General features: G+C 34.2%; 1 protein-coding gene across 1 annotated transcript; it reads right to left on the bottom strand.

The window, feature by feature from the left end:
- Positions 1 to 1,455: 1,455 nt before the first annotated feature.
- LOC143222704 (uncharacterized) lies at positions 1,456 to 20,728 on the bottom strand. The gene is made up of 2 exons (XM_076449568.1): positions 20,636 to 20,728; positions 1,456 to 7,580 (listed from the first exon to the last, which is right to left on the bottom strand). Exon 2 carries the CDS (start codon positions 7,558 to 7,560, stop codon positions 2,575 to 2,577), a length of 4,986 nt encoding a protein of 1,661 aa, XP_076305683.1. The 5' UTR covers positions 7,561 to 7,580; positions 20,636 to 20,728; the 3' UTR covers positions 1,456 to 2,574.
- Between the last annotated feature and the right edge of the window lie 1,378 nt (positions 20,729 to 22,106).

The following is a 22,106-nucleotide window of genomic DNA, read 5'->3' as shown; positions in this document are numbered from 1 at the left end:
GATTTCACAGATTTACTTATTTATGTGTTTACAGACTGCACGACGAACATAATTACTTGGTTTAAAGTTACAAATGGTGTTTGTTGTTCTTTTGTAATTAAGCACAAAGCTAAAAGCTACACTATGAGCTATCTGTATACTGCCTACCACGGGTATTGAACCTCGGATTGTAGCGTGTATTTAAGTGCTCAGACATACTGAGGGGCAAACTATAAATAAAAAAAGGTGTTTAAAAAATGTAAACATACAGAAATCAATTATGAATGTCTTGTTTGAAGAATAAAAAAAGTGCACATTCGTTTCACATCACCAGATTTTATAAAATAACGATAGTAATAACTATAATAAGAGACTGACAAAAATAATGTTTTAAAATAAGATTTTCAATGTTTCAAACGTTTCACACTGTAGAAGCTCGGGCAGTAAAAAATTAACAGTTTCTAAACAAAAACGAAGAGCTACACAGAGTATATCAGTTGTCAGGTTCCAGGTGAGAACGTTTGACTATAAAACACCATTCAATACTATTGAAAGTTTCATTTTATTTTTCCAGTCAACTCATTTTGGTCTTCTTTGTTTCAAGTAAATAACTTTACGTTTCTATTTATTGAAGGATCCTCCACGGGACGCTGCATAATCAAAGTACATGAAACCATACAACAGAATCAAATACTGAACATAGGAGAAGAGCATGGAAAACAAATCACAAAAAGAGAATGTATACACATTTGGTAAATGTCATAATGAAACTACCCTAGATTATTTTAGAATAGCCTATTACTACCTGCGCGACAGATACGAAGTCATCCGAACTCGCAGAAATAAATTGTGTTTTGGAAATGTGATATTTTTCAAGTGAATTTAAATTAATTAAATATATAAATAAAAAAAGAAAAACCGTGAAAAATACGTTTACTTCGTACATAAATAGTAAAATTAAAGTGTCATTCCTAGCGCCATCTATGTATATTAGAAAAACTACGTACTGGATCTGAACACGAAATTTAAGATTTTATTTTTCAAGGTAACTTGTCAGATACAAATGAGACCATGCGAATGGCACAATACAAAGTAACCGTTTACACTCGTACTTAAAACATTTTACAAGGATTACGATAGTGTATTTTGATTATAAAGTTGAGCACAAAATACTACCATCTAAACGTGCAAGTGAGTGAGGCACACGAAAACTCGTATATTTCGAAATCTCTGTTAGTAATTATGAAAATTAAAACAAAAAATATATTTCGATAACACGGATAAAGTAACCATATAAACAAAAAATGTGTCGAATATTACATAACATCAAGTTACACATACTCCCTTGTGAAACTATTTTCTATTGTATACTTACACATTATCTTCTGATGTATTGTACTATTGGTATCAACGACTGGAAGACGGTTTTCATATCATGTTAAATACTAGGTATTTATAAATTGAAACCACATTATCAATAGTACAAACTAAGGATTAATATTTTATTTTAATAACAGTGTACAAAACATAACATTTCCTATTAATTTAAGACTTCATGGACCGTTTATGAATTAATTTATTTAAATAAATTTTACGTATTTTATACTGAAAGTATACAAACTTTTTGTATTAGTCTGTCTTACCTTCTTATGGATTACACAAGCATAAACATATAGTAAATCCGGTTCATATTTTAATATCGATAATATGTACATTCATGTATCCCAAGACTAACATTATTTATAGAGTATTAAAGCATTTTACACCTAAACCGTTAGATATGTCATAGAAACAAAAGAAAACTTCATTATAGCATTTTCTTTTTCTTTAAAGCATTTCTGGCATTGAAAGATTTTAACGTATTTAATAAACTTGAATGTAACAGTTACTGTCATGTTACGATTTTGTCTCTCTCTCTGTGCATATATGTGTGTGTGTAAATGAAAGAATCTAAACAGTTTCTATCGTATCTATAAAAGTGCAAAACAGCAGATCAATTCAGTTACGAAAACAAAACTTCATGTTTCTTTCCAATCATATACTAAAATGAAATAAGAATATCAGGTTAAGTTTTAACAATATTTTACGAAGCCAGCAAACTACCTAATGCACTGACAGCTTCCTAAAAAAATCACAACACACAAGTTTAGGGAATCAATTAAAATATCAACTTGTGTTAAAAAGTATTTTCAAAAATGTGACTTTTCAGATAGTCTTTTAACAATATTTGTGTGGCTGAATCATAAACACCTATAACAATGTATACGTAAAACCTTACTGTGTACGTGCTTTGTATACGCAACTATCTGCATCCAGTAGATATTTAACAACAGAATTACAAAATCTAGCCAAAACAAATGTGATTCATTTTTTCTTGTTTAATGCAGATTAATTGATACAAAACATGATCACTGTCAGCAAAACTTTAAGAAACTTTTCCCATTAAACAATTAATTTATTTACAAGTTTAAAAAAAATGGTTATGTTCTTCACATACTTAAAGGAGTAGCACATCACCTACATTTTCTTATAAGTTATGTATACTTTTATAAAAGAAAGTTTTATTTCTGATTATTTTTCTGTAAATTACAAATCTCATTTTTCACTGGTTGATTCTGCTTGCAGTGAGGCAGAGTTTTTTTCAGTGTCTCCTTCAAAATGTTCATCAACACCAAGTTCATCATACTGACCAAGTTCTTTTCCAGAAATATCTGTTAGCCATTCATTATCAGGTAGTGAATGGGCATCAAACAGAAAATCTGATCGATCCCCTCCATCCCAATGTTTTTCTAGAAGATGGTATGAGAAAAGATGAGAAGGAATGAATTCTTCACAAGTAATGCAGTATTCTGCACCTCGATCTACACTTTCACCCTGATTGGCAGAATTAGACAACTTTTTGGTATCTGATTGAACACTTTTGTTGTAATATGTCAACTTTCCACTTTCACTGACAACTTTATCATTTTTTATTGTGGTTTGTATAGGTAATTGACTTATTTCAATATTATTTGCCTGGCTATTGTGAATAGATATTTTTTCCACATTATCATTTTGTTTGCTGCAACTAGGCATAAAATCTTTCTCCAAGTTTTCACTCTGACTGCTGGAACTAGACGGACAGCTGCTTTCAGAATTTTCCACTAAATTTTCTCCTTTGGGTAACCTACTTATTTCTAAAATTTCCATGTGGCTTCCTTTTCCTTGAAATTTACTCACATCAAAAATTTCAATTTCACTGCTAATATTATGTAGCCTGTTTTTCTCCTGCTGACTAAGAGGACTAGACAAACTGCTTTTATCAGATTGCTCACCCTCATTAATTAAACTAGAGAGTCCACTTCTATTTGAATGATCATTCTGATTATTACTAAGGCATCTGCTTCTGTCCAGATTTTCACTCTGGCTACTGATGTTCAATAACCTACTTTTAAGTGAACTGTCACTTTGAGTGTTTGTATTAGACACTTTTATTATATTCAGGTTTTCATTCTGGTTGCTGGAATTTGGTATACTTAGTCTATCAGTTTTCTCATTTGAATTGCATGAGTTAGATGACCTAATTCTACTCAAATTTTCACTTTGGATGCTGGTATTATATCCACTATTTCCATTAGAATTTTCATTTTGTGTCATAAGCAATCTGGTCCTATCAGCACTGTCACCTTGAGTATTTTGATTAGATAACCTGTTTTTCTCAGTATTTTCACCCTGGATACTTTGGGTAGACAGTCGGATTCTATCAGAATTTTCACATTGGTTGTTTGGACTGGGTAAATTACTTCTATCAGGATTTTCACTCTGGTTAATAAGAAACCTGGTGTTTTTATCAATATTTTCATTTTGCTTATCTTCACTAGATGATCTTGTCCTATCCAGAATTTTCCCCTGAAGTCCTCGATTAAGCAGGTTGCTCACTTCTACAATTTCTATTTGACTACTCAAATTTGGTAACAAATTCCTTTTCAAGTTTTCATTCTGAGAACCTGGGTGTGGTATTCGAGATTTTTCAAAAGATTCATTTGGATGAGTTGGGTTACGTAATTTTTCCTCTGCAGAAGTATTTTTCTGGTTTAGTGCACAAACACTTTTATTCAACATTTTCCTATTAAGTAATTTGTTTACATTTTCATTTTGAATTTTGGCACAAGAAGGGCTGTTTGTCTCAACATGTTGCTTTTGAATACTGCTTGTTAGTAACTTCTTTTGAATACTTTGATTTTGATTAGTATGAGAAAAAATCATTGATTTGAGTTCCGGTTCTTGAGAATAAAGATGATGTGCAAATTCTTCATGCATCTTAACACTTTTCTTTGCCTGGGAATGTTTGACTTTTGCTTTACCCTTTTTAGATGTTGAAGAGGAACAAATGGTCTGTTCTTGTACTAGTTTCTTTTGGAGAGCTCCAGAAGGGTTTTTCTTCATTGGAGATACACATGGGGATTTGTTGTTACTTACTACATTTGTTGCTGCAAGAAGAAAATTATTTCCTATGCAGGCATTATTTTGTTCTGTGGATATGAAACTTCCCATCTTACTCATGTGAGACAGCATGTGGCGCTCCATCTCTTCTTTGCGACCCCATACCCAACAAACTTCACACCTATACAAATCAACCTTGGTATGACGATATTCAATATGCTTCTGTAACTCTTCTGGTGTGGTAAAAAACTGCTGACAAACATCACAATAAAAATTTCCTTGACTAAGGTGCTGAATATGAGAAGGTTTCACACATACATGACGAGACATTGCTTCACCACTACTGAATTCTTTGAGACAATGCGAGCATTGACAATTTCGATTATTCAGAAATTCTGGAAACACTGATGTTTCCAGGGCACTTGAAAGTTTATTCATACTATTTTTCAAAGCGGTTAATTTTTTAGGTGAAGACCAGAACATTTTGGACAAGTTAGAATCTGGCTTCCCATTTGAGAACAAAATTACTCTAAAACCTCTGTGTGTTTCAGTTACATGTTCTTTCAATGTTTTTTTATCTCTTAATGGTAGATCACAATAAACACAGCAATACCTATTAGAATCACCCATTATTTCATGATGCTTTTGTTCATGAAATTCTAACAGTGGTCTTTTACTAAAGAACTGTCCACAGTACTGACAAGCATACACTAAACATCGATATTTATGCAATTTTTTGTGTCTAATATAGTTCTCAATTTTTGAAAATGAGCGAAAACAAATTTTACAAAGTAAACACTTGGAATTCTTGTTTGTTATTAATTGACCTGAAGTTATTCCTTTCTTTAAAAGTTGAAAGTATGCAGGTGATCTGGCTATTTTGGGTAATGATTGGATATTTCTTTCTTCCTCTGCAGCATTAAAATGATTTTTTCTTCTAGGAAAATTACAGTGTCTCTGATGTTCTTCTAATATCTTAAAATTTTCAAACACCATATTACAATTTTCACAGGTCCAAGACTCTTGTGTTCCCATAGATCCATCAGGACCAGGTTCATGATAAAATTTGTTCTCAGCCCAAGAATACAAGTTGTTGGAAGCAAGTCTTTTGTAGTTTCCTGATTCCATCCACTCAGATTCTGATGGACCACTTGGTTTCCTCTTTCTTTTACTAGCTCGTTTTTGCTTCTCTTTTGTTACAAATGGAACCTGATCTTCTGATAGATGTATGGCAGACATAGGTACACCATACTGGTTTATTATATTGCTTGAAACCTCCATCCCTGGTTTTATTTGTCTGGTGTCCCAAGTGTATGAATTAGCTCGACCAGACGACATAGCATTTTGAAAATTAGATTCACTAACACCCCCTGATGGCAAGTTTACTGTACCACCCTGGTGCTGATTAAATGCATTTTGTTCATGTAATCTCATATGGCTAAAAAAGATATCTTTCTGTTGGAAAGTTTGGCCACAGTACTTACATATAAGAGATGCAGCAGCAGCAGCTGCATGAGCATTCACATGCTTTTTAAAGCTACTACGACATCGATAAGTTTTGTTACATACTTCACATGTAAGTACAGGTCTCTTAGCAGCAGATTTAGTTTTAGCTGAAGTCCCAGGGCTTGTGATGTCTTGAGATCTAGAGGGAACTTGACTTACATCTTTACCTGTGAAATGTGAGAAACTTTGAGCAGTTTGTTTTTCTCCTAAATATACAGAAAACTGTTGTTTGTCTGATGTTAGGTTAGGTTCTCCAGGATTGTAATTATTATCTGGTCGTGAAAAAACTGGTTCAACAGAAACACTGGCCAAAGACTGCATAGATATAGCCACAATTCCTTGAGATGCAGTCACTGTTTTAAGTACAGGAGGAGAAACAACTTTTCCAGGAGAAAACGAATTTGATGAACTTGTAGATTCTTGAATAAACTGACCATTCTCTTGAGAAACAGTACATGTAGTAGCTACTGTATGATCAACAGTAGGGTGAGCAGTATAGCTAACAGATGAACTTCCTGATGCAGGAACTTCATGACTAGTCTCAGGAGAACATAAATGGACAACATGAGGCTTATTGTAAGGTTGAGAGACAACAGCTGAGAGTGATGAATCTTTGGGAACTGAATCTACATCAGTGAACCTGCTAGAAATTGAACCAGATTCTGTACAAGTGAGTTGTGAAACAGAACCATCCTTATGAAGAGAAGGCCCACAAGTGTTCAATGCATTAGCAGATTTGTCATGTTTTCCTAGTTCTGATGTGTCAGAAGTGCTTAATGTATTAGCTAAGGATTTATTGGTCCCTTCTAACATAGCCACTCTGGATGGGCTTTCTGGGGGCACATCAGAATGGAAATCTCTTAAATCTTCATTTTGGACCAAACCCATATCTGGAGAACTGTCAACATCTTCAGGCTCTGTCTTAATCACTGCTAATTGGCAATCCATAAAAGAATCCACAGGATTATTAAGATCTTCTTTTTGTTGGCTTGAGGCAAAATCTTCTTCTGCTGAAGTTAAACAACCATCTGAAGAACTGGAATTTTTTTGAGGAATATTATTGGTATCTCCATGGCTTGTAACAATGTGCTCTCTCAAATCTTCTTTAGATGGCATGACGACATGACACGAGCTACAAGTACGTTCAACCAGATCTGGATCACACTCGTTTTTATGCACTGTTTTTATATGGGTTTGGCAGTGAGAAAAGTTGGGAAAAGTATCTTCACAAAATGGACAATGATGCAAAGTCTGTAATGAAGCATCAAATCCAGCTGTCGATACATTTCCAGAAGGTTTGGGTAAAAACTTCTGGTAAAGAAGTTCTTCATCTTCAGTTGCTGAAGAAGAATCTTTTGAGCCTGGATGCGAAATCTTCTGTAGAGTAATTTGAGGCTCCTCATTCCTACTGCATTTTTTCTCCTGGTGCATAATCACTGTCAATTGTGATGGGATAGGGGGAAGCATAAAGTTCTTAGATAATTCATGCTTTATGTTAGTGTCTGGAGTTTTAGGACCTGAATTTTCTTGAAATGATAAAGCTTTGAACTGGCAAGTTTTCAAGTGCCTCTGAAGTGAAGAGTTGGATGAAAGTACTCGACTACAGAAATTACACTGAAACTGCTGCAACATGTCTCTCCCAGATGACATCATAAGTTCTATATTCCAGCAATCTAACAAAAATTCAACCAATCAAAATAAGGTACATACACACGTAAATAATGTAATATTATAATACATTTTATGCATAACTGACAAAGATGGATAAATAAATATTATTTTTTTATTTCCACACTAAACTATAATAACCATATAAACATCCGAAAAAATTTTTACTTGATCTTATTATCCATTTTCTTTTAATAAAGTTAAATTAGACAACTCCAAAATGAACAAAGGATGAAATATACATTCAAACTACTATATGTGTTTTATAAGAAATAAATTTCTACACACTTATTATGTAAGTCCTTAACATAATTGGTGTATACCTTTCACCAATATTATTCACAGCAAAGTTACCAAACTGATTAGACAATGCATCTTTATAAGTTATAACATAAGAAAAGTATATTTAATTAACTATACATATTACCTGGTTAGTTTTTAAGTCTTAACTTATGCAGAAACTTTGCTCTGATAGGAAGTTAATATTAGTGAAAATGAAGCTTAGGTGATTATTTATGAATTTCTAACATGTGAGAAGAAAAATGTATTTTTGTACTTAACTGAATTCATTAAACATACACTGTAATTTGGATCGATGTTTAGCTACAGGCTTAAAAGTTACCATTTTAATGTGAATAATTTCTGTATCTACTAGGTTTATTACTGTAAATTTGCACTTAAAACTTATTTATATATAATTTAATGTAATTAACTATTCAACTCGACTCTTTTCCATTATCAAAAAAACACATCCTCCTCCTAAAATACTACCTTTAATACAAATTGTGATATTAAGTAACTGCAGGTCCATACACAGCATGTTTTAAAGAGGGGATATAATTTGGGAGATCTAAAGTCAACACATTGTGAAAAGCACAGTCAGCATGTAAATCATGCTAATGCTATATGTGTCACAGGCATGTGACTATTTCATGCAAAGAAATGCCAATGCTTTTTAGAAGAATGTAGACAATGCACAAAAACTACATAGGGGTAATATTTTTAAATAAAAAAATAGGGGATTCAGCTTAACCCCTTTGAACCCTCCTGTATGTGTGTATGAACTGTTCACAAAAAGATGTATTCCATAAAATGTAATTTTATAATTAACATTAAAGAATCATAAATGTTGTACATTAATTTGCAAGTTTTGGATATAAAAAATGCAATAACAATCAGTTGATACGTACAATATGAGAAAACAATAATTTGAAAAATACCAAAAAAAAAAAACAAGAAAAAGAACATTGGAATGATAGGTAATAAAGGATATGTAAGTAATTATACAACATCACACATGTTTACATATATATCTAAAAGATAATCTGACACTACTAGTTTTTTCTATAAACATGGCAATGAAAGAAACAATAGTTTTCCAAATTTTATAACTATTTGAAATACAATAAAAATGCCATCTATAATCTAATTATTTTAATATTTGCATATGATATTTATTGTACACCAGTCATCAAAAAAATAGCACTAATACATGATTGACTACAAATGACATTTGAGTTGCATCCTTAATTAAGTATACTTAAGAATTTTTACTTTAAGAACTCTTCATCTGGACTCACACACTATGACCTCCAACTGTGGAATTGATACTGACCAACAAACCACTGTCTTATCTTAATGAATCAAACATGGAGTTCTTTTAGTAGATTATCAAGGAAATCTTGATAAATGAGGTTCAATACCTTGTCACTTACAAGGTGTCTTAATTGTCTGCTGTTTCAACTCTACTCAGAGTAAGTTTTGCAACCTCCAAGGCAGCATGGACAAGAAGGACTTTTGTCTGATTTTTCTCCACAACTTGCAACTTGGACAAAAAGGTATCAAAACTACACAGAACATCAACCAGGCATTTGGTGATGGATCTGTTACTGCACAGATAGTTCATCATTGGTTCTTGAAGTCTTGAAAAACATAAAGGTCATGGAAGAAAGCCATCCTAAGATAAAAACACATTAATGGAAGTAGTTGAAACAGACCCTTGCACAACAGTACATGAGCTTGCAGAAAATCTAGGCACAAGCAAATCAAGCCAATAATGCCAATCACCTGAGTGCAATTAGAAAGACAAAAAAGTGGGATAAATGGGTTCTGCACGAGCTGACTAAAAATCAACAAAATCAGCATTATGGGACCTATTAAGGATGATGCTCCAAAAACTGAATGAATTGGAAATCAAGGTTTTGCCTCATCCACCTTATTCCCAAGACACTTCCTCTAAAGATTTTCATTTTTTCATGCACTTTGACAACTTTTTGAACAATAAACACTTTCAAAGCAAGGAAGCTGCAGGGGAAGCTTTCAGGGAGTTCATTGACCATAGAAACTCTGATTTATACAATAAGGGCATAAACAGCATCATTACATGTTGGCAAAAGTGTGCTGAAGCAAATGGTGCTTACTTTGATTAAAGCATGTTTTGCAACAATGGTTCATACTTATCCAAACTTTGCAGTTCAAAAACTACATTTATTTCTGAACAACCCAATAAAAAAGATAAAATATGGTTAAAGAAAGCATCACAAAAAAGGCACTGAGGACTGGGAACTGCAACAAAAGACAGAGGTGAACTGGCATCTAAAAATATCAAACATGTGCCATAACACTGCTAACAGTGCAAACTAAAGTGGTCAATGTGAAAAACTTAAAGGGATCTAATGTTTCAAGGTTTTTAAAGAAAAAACACACATACCGTAATGTACACAGAAAAGGCATTAATCACCCTAAACAATGATTCTCTTAGCATTCTACCAACACATCTATGAATTTGAGAATACATTTCATAAAATAGGTATACAGGGGCTCTTAACTGTATACATTTAATAAGCTAGTAGGCCTATACATTAGTTAATTATACAAACATGAAAGCTGAAAAGTGAGCTCAAGTTTCATCAACACTTGAAATCTATGGAAGGTAGCAATATTTTTAGGAAAATACTAAAACAATCATTAAGTTCAGATCAGAACCAAACCTTTCTATACCTAACAATAAGCATAGTTATGTTCAAACAGTATTAATTATAATGATTAGAATAAGCTGTTACACCAATAGGGTACCATGAACCAATAAACATGAGGCTTGGTTTAGTCATTAATTCATACACTAAGATAGATATGGAGAATACTGATAAAATAATTATTTTAAAATCCTCAGTTTTCATAGTGAAAAACTTTTCAAACAAATACAAGGAAGAAGACACTCAAGATGGCTGGTGTGAGAATTAAAACTTTAATCAAAATAAGGTACAGAACAATGTTTTGATCCTCTGATGTCATCTTTTTCTGTTAACCTGAAGACTTAACAAGGTTGAAATGTTGTTCAGTATTTTATTTCAATTAAACTTCTAATACCAATACTAGCAGTTTTGCAACTATATTTTTATTTCAAGTGTTTCTTGTCATCATGAATTACTTCACCATGACAGTTATATGAGAAGTGTAAGTCTACAGTGTTTCTTTGTGTACTGTATTATCTGTTTAAACTCCATTATGCCTGAACTTGCATACATTATGCAATTGCTAACCATACATTCCTGTGCAATCATAATAAAACTAAGAACCTCAAACCAAAAAATTATTAATAGAAGAAATGACATTTACTTCATTAAGCAGTGTAGAAAGGAAAAAACTAATACCTAAGTATCTAAGAATTTTAATCAGTGTACAAACATTATCCATAGCTTACAGAAAAAAACTGCTAAAAGCTATGTTAAACTCAAAATAGAAAGAACTAAATGATTTGCAGAAAATGTCAACCTGAAGATGACCTAAATTGGTTGAAACATTGTTCTGTACTTTATTTTAATTAAAGTTTTAATACCCATACCAGTCATCTTGAGAATACATTTTTTACTTCAAGTTGGTTTCTTGTCATTATAAAGAGGTGGATCTTTATATATATATATATATAAAGGATAAACTAAATCCTTTGGAATGACAACATAAAAATGGTAGTAAACTAGTTGAAACTACCATAATTTTCTGAGCACAATACATATTTTATTCTTCAGAAACAATGAATCAAACTAACTTTATTACCATAAATAATAAACACCTGGACTTCTGCAACCCTTTAAAGAAGAGAATATTAAAGTATCCATGTAATTTCTAATTGTGCACTCTGTGTAGTGCTTGCTATGTTTGCAATAGTAGCCAACATATAAACATTTTCAAAACATCAGAATATCTGTACAATTTCAGAAACAGAGTTTACCTTAGCACTTGCTAGTTTGCAATTAGGACTGGCAAATATATATTCTCAAAAATCTATTTACAGCTGGTACAAAAGTAACACTAACTATTCTATGAGTTATTTAGACTCAGAATTTGAATGTTTAATAAAAAATAATGACATTTTGAATATGAAACATAATGTAGCAATAATTACTTTTATTTTCATGTATTTCTAAGTGTGTATATAAATATTAAAGTACACAAAACTTAGCTTCTTGATCATTTTATTTCAAAAAACATCTTTAAAAGATATTGAAAATGAATGAAAACAGGAAACATTTCTCATTTACGCTTAGAAATAGAGAGAAATAATAAGACACTATCAAAATGCAACATAACTAGAAAGTATACATTATCATCCATAATGCATGTAGGAAAGGTCAAGTTTGGGTGTAAAAAAAAGTTAGATTTGTTACAATATATTATAAGTACCTTAACTTCTAGACAAATTTTTGGTAAAAAGAAATATGTATTATAGTCAGAAAATTAAAGTGTATGGTTTACAATCATGGATTGCAAAGGTAAAATGTTTTAAACTAATAATTCTTATATGCAATCTGATCAGATAGACAATGTCAATGAGAGATTGTATAGGGGTTGTTACTAACAAGAGTACTGATTGTTGATACAATAATTATGGAATAATTTAAACTAAGCCAGCCATATTGTTTGGGATTGTATGGAATCAAGCAGTAAAGAACAGAAGTTTCTTGAAGTTATTCTGAATGGTTTTCAATACCAAATGGTCAGATAGTCAACCAGAAAGAACATAATTTTCAAATTAATGTTAACCTCCCATATTTCTAATAAGATGTTGTAAGAACTTTGAGAACCCACAAAACAAGTTTAATCATTAATGAATTACAATAATGGGTTCAAAGATGGTGTGGTATAATTTTAGGAAAATGTCTGACAATAAATTATTTTTAATTCAAGATAGGTATTCCACTAAAAGAAGAAAAGGATAATGGGAAAATCAAACTTAATTCACTTATTAAAAATAGAAAGATGACAACCAAGGATAGATTTTTACAAGCTTAAGAGGTTTAAACTGAGAGACAGAATAAAAAATTTACAGCACCATAAGAAAGTTATGAACTTGGTTAAAAAAAAAACTCACAAATAAAAGGGTTTATATAAAAAACAGCTGGCTGATGACATTAAAACTCACAGTAAAGATTTTTTTAAGAACATTAAATGCAAGAAAAATATTAAAATGGAGAATGGGCCCCTTAAAAGATATATATGGAAAGATTTTTGAGTACTATATGGTAGCTAAGCTTTTAACTGGTTTCATTTTTTCCATTCTTATGAGAGAAAATATGGTTGGTTGGTTGGTTGATTTGGTGTTTTATGGCACAAAGCAGTTAGGCTATCTGCACCAAACATTTGGTAAAAAGTTAAAATTAAAGTATATTTTGTAGAATTCATATAAGGAAATTAAGGTAAAACAAAACAGTTTAAGAAAAAAACATAAATAGCATAAAACCAATATTTACATCTAGCCTACAGCAGTAAGAGAAAACTACAGTAATACAAGTCATAAAGGACTTTCTGTAGCATAATTGTAATCATCAAAACTCACCAGGAAGACTAACAGGTAAGTACAAAAACCACTGTCAGTCGTTGACCTTTCCAGTCTTGGTTCTGAGTTATCTATGTTATGGCCATTTTCCAAAAGCAAAGTAATATAAGTTTTAAGACTTGTAGCAAAATTGTAATAATAACTCACCAGGATGGCTAACGAGTAGTTCAAACAGTAGCATTAGTTACATGAAGTTGGCCTTTCCAGTCCTGGTTTCAAGTTATTTGATGTTATGGCCATTTTCTAATTTCAAATCAAACTAGATGGTCTGTGATTCTTAAAAGGGATCACATTAAAAAAGATCTAATGTATAAATTAAAAAACTTAAATGGCAATAAAAAGACTAATGGCCTTTAAAGAGTCATATCGACAGCAAGAAAGTAAAATGTGGTTTATTGTGACCTGAGTGCTACACAGACTACACATTGGTGTATCAGTTCCAGATAAAAGAAAATGATGTGACCAATGTGTGGTCCTTAAGGTAGCAAGATGGCCAAAGCCCAATATAGGGTTTTATTTGGAAAACCTTGTTTTCACATTGCTCACTCCAAGTTAACTGCCAGGTGACACGGAGCCGAGCCTTGAATACAGAACCATAGTCCTGGTATGGAACAAGCACAGTGGTGATAGTGCCAAAGCAGACAGATTTAGCTGCAGTGTCAACAAGATCATTCTCACGAATACCAGGATGGCCCGGTATCCAGAAAAACTGGTTAGACGTAAATGTTAAAGAGAAATGGGCCAGTCAGTTTTGAATATCAGCGAGAACAGGGTGTGAACAAATGTAAAGCAATTGTAGGGCTAGTAGAGAACTAAGTGAGTCAGTATAAATAGTGCAGTTTGAGTACTGCTTAGCTTCTATGTGATCCAGGGCAAGAGAAATGCAATACAGTTCAGCAGTGAACAAATAAGCTGTAGAGGGGATTCTGTGTGCAACCACCAAACCATGGCAGAGCTCACACAGTCACCTGATATTAAACCATCTGTATAAATAGGAAAGGAAATATGGTTCAAAAGATGTTCAGCAAATAACAGACAGTATTTCCAATTGGGAGTGTCTGCTTTTCTCAGATGACTTAAAGATAGGTAACATTTGAGAACTGTAAACAGCCATGGTAGGTGGGCTGACCAGTGGCCCACCAAGGAAGGAAAACACAACCCCAGGTGGGATGCTCTGATAAGGAACAAAGTTTCGAAGCATATAGTAAAGACAGTTTCAAACGGCGGAGGTGCAAAGAAGGTTCATGAGACTCTTGAAGATAAGCTCTGAACTGGGGAAGTGCAGAAAGCCCCAGTGCAGAGCTGAAATCCTTGATGATGAATGGAGTCTAGCATCTTTAAGGCCAAGGTTCTGGCAAAGCCATAGACCAGTGATCCATAGTCGAGTTTTGATCAAATAAGAGCACAACATACCTTTGGCACAGAACATCAATCCTCTCCCCAAGTGGTGGAATAGAGAACACAGAGAATGTTCAGTGCTCTTGTACATTTGACCTGAAGCTGCTTTATGTGTGGTATAAAGGTCAGCTCGCAGTCAAAGATAAGCCCCATGAACTTTGTCTCAGGGACCAGAGGCAGCACAACTTCACCAATTCGGAGTTCAGGATCAGGGTGAGTACCCCCGTTGGCAGCAAAAGTGCATGCAAACAGTTTTATAGAGAGAAAAGTTAAAGCCATTTGATGTGGTCCACTTCAGTAAATGATTGAGGGCAGTTTGTAGCTGCTGCTTAACATATCTCGTGTTCGAAGACTGACATGAGATGTGAAGGTCGTCAATATAGAGCCCATTTGCAACAGTAAGAGGGAATTGTTCAGTAATGATATTAATCTTTATACTGAAAAATGTGACACTCAAAACACAGCCATAAGGGACTTTAAGTTCCTGTAGAAAAGAATGGGAAAGTGTCGAATCCACATGAACTTGAAATCTCCTGTCCACTAAAAATTTTTTAATAAAAATGGGAAAATGGCCACATCTACATGAACTTGGAATCTCCTTCCATTAAAAATTTTTAATAGTAAATGGCAACGTAACCCATATATATGGATGTCTCACAAAATGCCATACCTCCATATTGTATCATAAGCCTTTTCAATGTTAAATAATATTGATACAAGATGTTCTTGTTTGAGAAAGACTTCTCTAATTGATGTTCCAAGTTGAATCATATGGTCCATGGTGGAGTGCTGTCATCAGAACCCACAATGGGCGAGCGAGAGAAGGTTGTTTGATTCGAGAACCAAACAAGACGAGCATTAACCATCCTCTCTAAGGTCTTACAGAGACAGCTCGTCAAAGCAATTGGAGAGCAGTTTGACAGAATCTTGGGATCTTCCCAAGCTGAAAGAAAGGTAGGACAATAGCTTGGTGCCAGGCATCAGAAAAAACATTCTCCTGCTAGATCCAGTTAAAAAGAAGCCAAAGAATAGCAAGAGAAGCAGAAGATAGCTGGCACAGCATTTCATAGTGTACATCATCTGGTCCAACTGATGTACTGCCAGACCAATGAAGGGCCAGTTTGAGTTCCATCTGTGTAAAGTGATGATTATAGTCATATAGGCAATCAGCTTGAAAGGAAAGAGGTGATCACTCTGCCCAAGTCTTGATTTCTAAGAAAGTGGAGGAAGAAGCAGAAGTGATAGATACCTGGCAAAAGCTTTCACCAAGAGTATCAGCGATGCTCCAGATATCAGCTACTTCCTGGCCATCAGAGAGCAAGATCAAGAGGGGGAAAGAATTATATTGCCCACTGACCTATCAATTCTTGTCCCATGTGACTTTGGAATTGGTGGTAGAAGATATGCTGGTTGTAAACTTAATCCAAGATTCCTTCTGGCTTTTACATCTTACCCACTGAGCATATGCATGGGCCTTTTGAAAAGCAATGCAATGCGAGAGTGTTGGATACATATGAAAAGTATCCCAGGCCCATTCTTGAGCCTTCCGTACCATGTGGTTGGCAGGATTCCACCATAGACAAGGATATCGTGTAAAATATGTCGAGGTTTTAGGAATACATTGAGCAGCTACTTGTATAATACAGTCAGTTACTGCTGCCACACAGTCTTCTATTGATGGCTTACATAAAATGGCAGGAGGAAGTTCTGTGAGAGCAGTGAAAGAGGGCCAGTTTGATTGATCTAGCTTCCACCAGGGCACACAGGTGGGTTGACATTGACTACAGCCAGTCTCTGTCAAAATTATGGGAAAATTATCACTGCATCGTGGATTATTGTCTACCCTCCAAGAAAAATGGGAAAATAGTGAAGGGGAGCAAAATGAGAGATCAATAGCAGTAAAGGACTGACTAGGTGCATGAAAATATGTAGAAGAACCAGTATTGAAAAGAGAAAGGTTGTGATTAGAGAGCATTTGCTTTATGGACCAACTCCTCTTATCAATATCAGCACTTCTCCAGAGGGAGTGATGTCCATTAAAGTCCCCCAGGATTAAAAAGGCAACTGTTCAATGAGAATCAAGGTCCGATTGATCATAAGTCCTTCAAGGTGACAGGTAGAGAGAGGAAACAGTGATGGCACAACTGAAGGAAACACGGATGGTTACAGTCTCCAAGCGTGTGTTGAGTAGCAAAGACAGGGTGGGCACATGTTGATCAACCAACAGTGCCACCCTTCCATGCATTCATCCATCACACAGCCTGTCATTTCTGTACAAAGAAAACCACCCAAAGGTGACTGTATTAGTAGGTTTCAGAAATGTTTCCTGTAAGAAAAGACATACAGGATCAAGGGAAGTAATCAGTATTTTGATGTCATCCAGATTAGAACATAAACTTCAACAGTTCCATTGTATTAGGGTGGCAATTTCTATTTATGTGTAGGCAAATTGAGTGGAGAACCATGCTGTTTACAACCACATCTTTTTTCTTTACTGTCTTTATTCGAGGGAGGTCTATCAGTATCCATGGATCCTGTGCTGGGCCAATTGAACAGGTCTTTGCTGTTGAAAGAAGATTCCAGTGACTGAGGATGTGAACAAATGATTGTTTTGCATCTTTGGGTGGGAGAAGATGTACCCAAGGAAATACCTGCACCTGGAACCAAAGAAAGTGGATCTTGGAATTTGCTGGAATGTATGTAAGAGACAGAAATGGGTGTTGAAGCTGATTCATCAATTTTTTTAACCATAGAGGTCTAAAGATTTTTCATTTGTTTTAAGAATGATTCTTTTGGAGGCATGGAGAGATCCGTCTGCACTCCCACTGTAGTAGTGGAATGAAGTGCAGCAGCATACATCCGAGATGAAGTGGTGGACAGTAACTTTCAAGCCTCAGGATAAGTAATGTTATGAATCGTTTTTAAACTCTGCACCTCTTCTTCTTCCAACCACTTTGGACAAGAAGGAAAGTAGGACGGGTAAGAGCCATTGCAATTGATGCAATGAGGGTCCGTTTCACACTCACAGGCATTATGATCCTTGCCACAGCAATAAGCACACATCAAGGAACCACAACATGATGTCTTTGAGTGAATGAACCACTGACACTGGAAACATCGGAGAGGGTTCGAAATTTATGGCCACACTCTACAATTAAGATAACCTGCTCTGATGGTGGCAGGTGACGTGGTGATGTAAATGTCAGAATGAAGATACTGATCGGCATCGTAATTCCATCTTTGCGAGTAGAAATATGCCTCACTGCCGAAACTCGAGTGGAAAAACCAGCAAAAATCTCTGACTTGGGGATGTTCTTCAAATCCTGCTCAACAATAACTCCTCATGATGAATTCAAAGTAGCATGAGGTGTAACCTCAATAGGTACATCCTCAATTGCCTTTGAATGCAAGAAAAGTTCACTATGTTGAGACGTGAATGTTTCCACCAATATGTCACCAAAGTGAAGCATTTTGACTGACTCTGGAGAGCCAGCAAGTCACTCTAGTCCCTTCTGAATGAAAAAGGGAGACATTTGCACTAAAGGTTTGTCTAAATGAGAATGTAATATAAGAAAATGAGGTACATGTGTTATAGAAGTTGAAGATTGCTGCTCAGAACCTTCAAGATGTGGTTGTTTACCTATGGACTTTTTTTCACTCCTTAAATCTTTATCTGGAGGACTCATAATCAAAAAAGGAATATTTTGGTACCCACTGACCCCACCCACCATGGAGCCCTAAGAGAGGATACACTACAATGTCAAACAAGGACACTGCAGCAATGCCAGGGTTTCATGAGCACTATACCCAAACACCAGCATCAGATACAACGTCCACAACACCTGTTGAGAATATCCAACATTGGTATTTGGTTGACTCTAACCCAAGTGGCCCAGCCAGTAGACTCAAGGGGAGCCACCCCAAGGCTGCCCATCTACAGGAATTCAAGGCCAAAGTGTTGTGTAAGGGTTGAACCCCTCAACCACCAGGATCCTCACCTCCCCTTCACGGGTCGCCATGCATGGCAAACACGTAGATGGATGTTTAGATCCCAGAGCAGGTAAACTGAAAGAACAGAACCTTCTCTGGGAGGTCCCCTCACCACCTACAGGAATCCACACCAAGAGAAAGAGACAATATCAGAAATATTCTCAACCCTTGTTCTGTGAATGATGGTGCCACTGTAAAAATACCCACTAATAACATGCTCAGACCAATTCATTAGGGAAGGGTCAAAATCTTGTCAGAGCATGGTGAGACTATAGTGCTAAAGGCCTAACGAAGTATTTATCAAATGGAAGAAAGCTGACTCCACCTCATGCCATCTCTAGTCAAATCCAAATGTATAAAACAAATTATAAAGGATAAAGTTATCCACATTATGCTGAAAAATATTATGTGGATCAGTTGTACTACTGATCCTAACACATGGCAGTCAAACATAGACACTAACAAAAGAAATGGGCTGGGCATGTAGGAAGGTATTCTAATCATAGGTGAACATTAAGAACAATGGAATGGCAATCTGGGAAAGTGAAAAGATCTGAGGGAGGGCAAAAGAAAAGATAAAGGGGCAATATAGTGGCAGAAGCAGGAATCAGATAAACATGTTATGCAAAGAATAAGAAATACTGAAATGGTCTGACAGAGAACTACATCCAACAAGGGATTAATGCAAATTAGAAGATAGATATAGATAATAATGTTTATGGGAAATACTGGGATTGACACAAATCCTCTATAAACTAATTTCCTGGTGCAAAATAAAGATTCTTAGATTAAGAATAAAGAACCAGGACCAGAAAGCATTTTGCCCATGATTTTGAAGAAATTCAGAGATAAAATATGCAAGTATCTCTCTTTTTTTCTTTTTTTTTTGAGAGGGGGGAAATTGGTAGATAGAGGACAAGTGTTACGGACTGAAAAACTGTTAATTACTCCTATTCTCAGAAGGGGGTAATAAGAATTGTCATGGAAAATACAGATCAGTTAATATTAAAAATTATAATGGATTTACTAAAGTAAAATTTTCCCCAACTTTAATAAAAGGTATGTTACTGGAAGATAGAAAGGATACAAAATTATTGTTTTGTTTTTCTTTTGTTATGCACAATATCAGATAAGAAAATCACATTTATGGGGTTGAGAAATCCTTGTAAATTTTAGTGAAAAGTGATTGGATGTTAGAAAGAAATAAAAGTTCTCATCAACAGAGTCCTGCCTGTAAGTGTAACGAGTGGAGTTACTCAGGGATCAGTACTTTAGCCTTTATTTTTTCTTTCTTACACAAGTGATATGCATTAGTAAAACGTTTATGAATGACAGTTCAACTTATGGGTATTTCTAATTGTATTAAGAATGTTGAATGTTATGTAATAACTAATCAGTTGGATAATTTTAAAAGATAAGAAGGCACTCCGATATTCTGACAAAACATCATCTTCAGTACGTTCCCCTCAAAGAAAAATCTTTTGATTATGCTCATAAAGAGTTGTTTGCCAAATTATTAATATTAATCAACTGTAGTTACGTTAAGTAAGTGTCAGAAATAGTGATACTGCGAATTCACAATTAGTAATATTAATAACTTAGTACGATATAATCTACACTCTCTCTCACTAAACGTATTCCTAGCTAATTACTCTTACAAGTTTCTTTAACACTTATTTAAATTACTATTTTAATATTGTTTTACTAATTTAGCGCCTCGTTCCATGTTAAAAATTAATAGTGATAAATACTGAGCTTAACACCCAAGAGAACTTCCAAATTCAAGTAATGCCAATCGACTACTTTTCCAATTACAAGTTTTCTTTCTACACTTACTGTAATAGCTTATTGTACTACAGGACGAGAACTTCAATTTTCAAACACAGCCATTGTGAAAAATTGTTCTTCTCATATACCCCTGCTACTGCCCTCTACTGGAAAACAATTTTGAACTTATCCGAAAATAGATCGAGCAAAATGAAATATCACTAGAAATTAAAAGTAAAAAAAGTTTGGCATTTCGTTTTTGTTTAGTTGAAAAGTATTAAAATAATAGAGTTGATTTGGTTCAGTTGTGTTTTTTCTTTGGGGTATCAGAAGTATTTACTCGATAGTAATGTCCATTTAAGTGTATCATCTGAAATAAATTTAAGTACCTGAGAGCTAAATTGTGTGTCATTCTCCTATCAGCAAATTCTGACGTAGTTTTTAAATGAAAATACCTTAAATGTTGGCAATATCTAGCGCCGCTTAGGAAAAAATGTAAAAGACAACAACTAGAAGAGATATTTTCAGCTACCATATGAAACTATGCGACAGAAGAGCATTGTTACAAATCAATAGTAACAATATATACAAATACACACAGAAAACACAGTTGCAGAAATTCTTACAGAAGAACCAAAAGTAAAAACACACAACAAAAACAAAGAGAAATAAACAATAAAACAATGACAGACATTAAATATGTAAAATTTAGAATAAGACAAGATGTCGCAGTGACCTTTCCAATGTGGTATGTCTTCAATCTCACCCTTCATAAAAATTAATCGTGTACATAAGCCATCTTCCTTTTAAAAGGCACTATAAAATTGTCTGTTTATCTCGCGGAGCACTGCAAACAATCACTGAAAGTAAGCTACATCCCAGTTTCTTGGAAGCTGTCCAATTTTTTGAAAAACAGGAAATATCGAATAAATGTAGAACTTCCAGTTCGACCCTGGCTAGTAGCATATGTTGTCAAAAACAAGAAATACATATTCCGGTCTTCAAGAAGTTTAAAATATATATGTGGAAATACTAAATATTTAGTATGTTTTTAAATTGCTTTCTCTATTGTATACTATAAATTATCACTTATGGAAAGCTAGTGCGGTAACACTTTAACCTAAAGTGCAAAAGTTTTGTTCACCAGTTGGTGGTGTTAAAGAATGGTATAACGATTTACTTGAGTTCAACGCTTTGTGTTCAACCTATTTTGTACACTGTAGCAAGGACTGTTTTTATATTATTTTTTCTTCAATAGAGATTATAGATTTCTTCAATGGTTTTTAATACTTTTAATGTAAAATAAAAATAATTCCATCATCAATGATGTTTATGTGGGAGAGGGAGAGAGTCACTGATATACATTTCAAAACTTATTATTCATGATTTTTTATTAGACAACTATATAGTTGTACAAATATTTTATGAACTAACTGTTAGAAAATTATTTAGGAACGCTGAATAGTTTTTACGCTCTATGCACTAATTTAACTTTTGGTAAAATCATGTTGAAAATCGGCAAGTCACTTCACAAACACAA

This window comes from Tachypleus tridentatus, chromosome 8 (assembly GCF_004210375.1).
Source record: "Tachypleus tridentatus isolate NWPU-2018 chromosome 8, ASM421037v1, whole genome shotgun sequence".
Classification (NCBI taxonomy): Eukaryota; Metazoa; Arthropoda; class Merostomata; order Xiphosura; family Limulidae; genus Tachypleus; species Tachypleus tridentatus.
The sequence above is the reverse complement of the archived record's forward strand: the minus strand, read 5'-3'. Positions and strand labels throughout refer to the sequence as shown.